The sequence below is a fragment of the Rhagoletis zephyria genome, unplaced genomic scaffold, assembly GCF_001687245.7.
Source record: "Rhagoletis zephyria isolate East Lansing unplaced genomic scaffold, Rhagoletis_zephyria_1.1 Rzeph_scaffold_11489, whole genome shotgun sequence".
Lineage (NCBI taxonomy): Eukaryota > Metazoa > Arthropoda > Insecta > Diptera > Tephritidae > Rhagoletis > Rhagoletis zephyria.
In genome coordinates this window covers 10,850-14,485 of record NW_016168566.1, presented here as the reverse complement: position 1 = coordinate 14,485, position 3,636 = coordinate 10,850, and the positions used below count along the sequence as shown (strand labels likewise).

The 3,636-nt window shown below is 35.5% G+C and overlaps 1 protein-coding gene across 1 annotated transcript; it reads right to left on the bottom strand.

The window, feature by feature from the left end:
* Positions 1–1,454: 1,454 nt before the first annotated feature.
* On the bottom strand, positions 1,455–3,371 carry DCTN2-p50 (dynactin subunit 2). The gene is made up of 4 exons (XM_017633371.1): positions 3,209–3,371; positions 2,480–2,963; positions 1,973–2,413; positions 1,455–1,900 (listed from the first exon to the last, which is right to left on the bottom strand). Exons 1-4 carry the CDS (start codon positions 3,242–3,244, stop codon positions 1,716–1,718), a joined length of 1,146 nt encoding a protein of 381 aa, XP_017488860.1. The 5' UTR covers positions 3,245–3,371; the 3' UTR covers positions 1,455–1,715.
* Positions 3,372–3,636: the final 265 nt, after the last annotated feature.

Below are 3,636 nucleotides of genomic sequence, written 5' to 3'. Positions count from 1 at the left end.
CACCTTTAGGCAAGCAAAGAGTGTGAAAAACCTGGAAACAAGCTTTCAAAACGAACGAGCTTATTGAAAAGGAATTGGAATTGGATTATTAAAGCTTTGCATTAGAAGCTTTAGAGTAAGCTTGAAGTAAAGCGCTTTCGTTGTTCCATACGGTGGAACGAATGTTAAGCGCCCAGAGAGCAAAGAATTTTCATAGAGAAATGAGAATAATTTACAGATTTCTTAGTAATTTGGTGATTAGATTTTATATATTATGATATTGTTTTTCGGCAATTTCTTAAATCTCACAAAGTTTTTTTTGTTTTTTTTTTAAGTGTAAGAAATGAAAGCGCTTCGTTTAAGACAAATCCAGTTTCGTTTATAAAATACTAAGTTGTGGAAAGTTACATATTTATTTAGTGAAGGTATTGAAAAAAATATTAAATAAGAAAATTTGATTCAAAGAAAATAAAAAATAATAAAAATTGTATTAAGAACAATTAAAAACGTAACTTTTAAGGAGTTATAAAAAACAGATATGTTAAAAAAGTGAGTATTGAAATAAATTGTATAACACTTTCAAACCGATATATACACTGAGAAAAAAACGTATATACACATGTAACAAATAGAAAAGAGCAACAATAAATTATTTAAATAAATGTCTTATACTCTTAAAACAAAAAGAAAATTAAAAACAGGAAAAAAACTCAATGCTAAAGTGAAATGTGAAGTATTGCGTGCAATTCAGGTGGCATTTAAGTCGGATTTAGAAGAAGAAAACATACGAAAAACTGGAAGAGTACTTTAAAAAAATTAATAAAATGCAAATACATGCAATTATAGCCGTCAAAACATTCCCGAATTAATAGCAATTCACATACACTCACATACATATATACACATCTTAAACACATGCAAAGATACATATATCCATACATAAACACATTGATAAGTATAGTAAAATGACAAAGGCACACGAAAGGTTAAATATATTTCAAAAGTATATACATACATAAAGAAAAACGTGAAATTCAATAAATAAAATATTTATGTAGACACACTGTGGGGCGAACTATGTATGTATACATAAAGTAGAACTGCATAAATTAATGAGCGAAAACATTTAACGCAAATAAAATTAAAAAAAAAAATGGAGTACAGGAAATGTATGAAACTTATTCAAAGCTAAATGTGTACTATCTCTAGATATTATACGTGAGCGTATCACTATTATTACTTATTATTATTATGATGATTATTATTATAATTATGAATAATATAAATAAAAAGGCTTTAAATAAAAATTGTAAATTACTAAGGGATGTTTTATTTTCACAAATAAAAAAAGGCAGAGTGGAAACAGGTGAAAAATAAATTACATTGTAGCACCTAATACCAGAGATACCAGAAAACGTGGCAATTTCCAATAAACGGGCACGAAAAAAGCGCCATATTTCAACATAAACTGCAGCTTCCTATCAAAACGTCCAACAGCTTAAAGCACATTATTCTTTATTCACATTTATTAGTGGTTTTGCAGCACAACGCTGGTTTAAAACTTATTAAAATTTCAAAAAATTCACAGCTAAACTTTAACTTAAAAAAAGACTATTTCAATACTTTGCTTATGAATGAGAATATTTTAGCAAATTAAATAAGTTAGTTTCTGTCTTTAACTCAATATTAGTTGCTTCAGCGTGTATAATGCCTCGAGCTTTGACCCCGAGTAAGAATTACTTTTTGCCCGTAATTGCCTGCACACGCTCGTCCACTTTAGCCACCTCCTTGTTTATCGTTTCTAGATTTTGTGCGAATGTTTCCTGTACTGAATGCAGCAATTCTTTGTTGCTCACCAGGCTGGTTGTTATCGTAGTTTGCTTCTCCTCAATCTCAGCGATAATTTTAGCAAAGTTCATAGCTTAGTAAGAAAAGATGAATACAATTTTTTTATTTTTTTTTAGTTATTCCCACACCTCCCTTCGCCACTCACCATATTTATGTAAAGCTTCGAGCGCCTGCATACGTTCAATAATATCTGGGAGTATTTCAGCTACAGGCTCCGTACGTTTCGCAATATCATAGAGTTCGATAACTTTTTGATCACGTTTCGCATCCTCAGCCGAACCACTCGATTTCTCAGCTATAGCATCCATTTTGCCTGTGAGTGTAGCCAGCCGTGATTCGATGAGATCCAGTTTGTCAACTTGCAGCAAAGCTGCTTTTGTGCTAAGTTGATGCACAGCTTCTAATACGTTTGAGGTGTTCGTTACGGCTGTAAGGCGACTGAGTTTTTCCGGTTGTGCGCCAATTGCTTGCTCCAGTTGGTGCAAACGATGCTCCAGTTTAGCAATGCGCGCAGAGGCGGCCAAATCAGTGCCAGGCGTTGGTATTGCGGTTAGTAGCCCAGATTTCTTGAACTCCTCCACTTGACCTGCGCAATATTTGATACAAATATTTACATAAGTATATTAAAAAATAAGTTTCACTTTAAACTCACCAATCAATTGCTTCACTTCTTTGTCAGCTGCCGTTGAGACTTGCTCTTTACCCAACACCTGCTCCAACCGTAACGAATCCAGCACTTTCTTAGCAGTTGCTATAACAGTTGCCACTGCATCGTACGACTCCTTCTCTTCTTGTGCAATCTTGCGATCCACTTGGAGTGCTGCGACCTCATCCATCAATTCGTTCATTTCGCATTGCAGTCGCCGGCATTTTTGCACTGGCGTCTCCTTTTCACCCACGCCAACTAGCTCATATTCACCAGCGCGTGCATCGTAGCCTTTGCATAAACGCCGGCCAATGCGATCCGAGAAATCGACACTACCATCAAGTGTAGCTCCGCGGAAGCGATTGTAGGCGTCGCGCGTAGAAATGTGCATGCGCTCGATTGACTCATTCTCCGGCTCTTCTTCATAGTAGTCCGAGGTTTCTGGTTCAGGATTATCGGGCGTTTCATACACATCGGGTTGGTCATAAGCCTGAAATTGAATAAAGTTGCAAATATAGCCATTTTAGGTGGGGTTCATGGTTGGCACCACAGTATAGTTGGCACCAACAGTCATACAAACAAATAAACGCCCTTGCTGTACNCATTTTAGGTGGGGTTCATGGTTGGCACCACAGTATAGTTGGCACCAACAAACAAATAAACGCCCTTGCTGTAGGAGTCAGTTTTATTGAATTTCCAACTATGTGCGCAGCCGATTGCTGGAGGTGTACTTACAATCCCAGGCAAATTCTCGAACTTTGGATCCGCCATTATTGTAGGCAGTTCTGCGATTTTCGATTAAGGAATCCGTAGTTTTTATATATTTTTGCTTTCAATAATTTGCTGGAGCAGCTCAGCGCAAATTTTTTCACTTGACACAAATGCAATAACAAAAAAGAGACGTCAAAAGTGATGTCATTTTTCAGAGTGAAACAACATGGAATGGAACGAGGGCGGATGATTGAATGAAAAAAAAGAATTGAATTATTTGGTCCCTAACCGATTCCGGTGGCGCATTTTTTCCCATGTAAACTGCCAAAATAATAATATCCCAAATTACGCCCACAAAACGTAACGTGATATAAACGTAGATTTATAAAACATCGAGTTTTTTTAAACTTTAGTTAATAAACTTTATTTTTAAATATTTACACAGTTGTTCA

What these genes read in the sequence shown, in the direction of transcription:
- DCTN2-p50 (XM_017633371.1), bottom strand. Translation starts at nt 3,244, where the DNA reads ATGGCGGATCCAAAGTTCGAGAATTTGCCTGGGATT. An exon ending in AGAAGTGAAGCAATTGATTG is followed by an intron (nt 2,414 to 2,479) that starts GTGAGTTTAAAG and finishes AATATTGCGCAG; the next exon opens with GTCAAGTGGAGGAGTTCAAG. An exon ending in CGAAGCTTTACATAAATATG is followed by an intron (nt 1,901 to 1,972) that starts GTGAGTGGCGAA and finishes TTTCTTACTAAG; the next exon opens with CTATGAACTTTGCTAAAATT.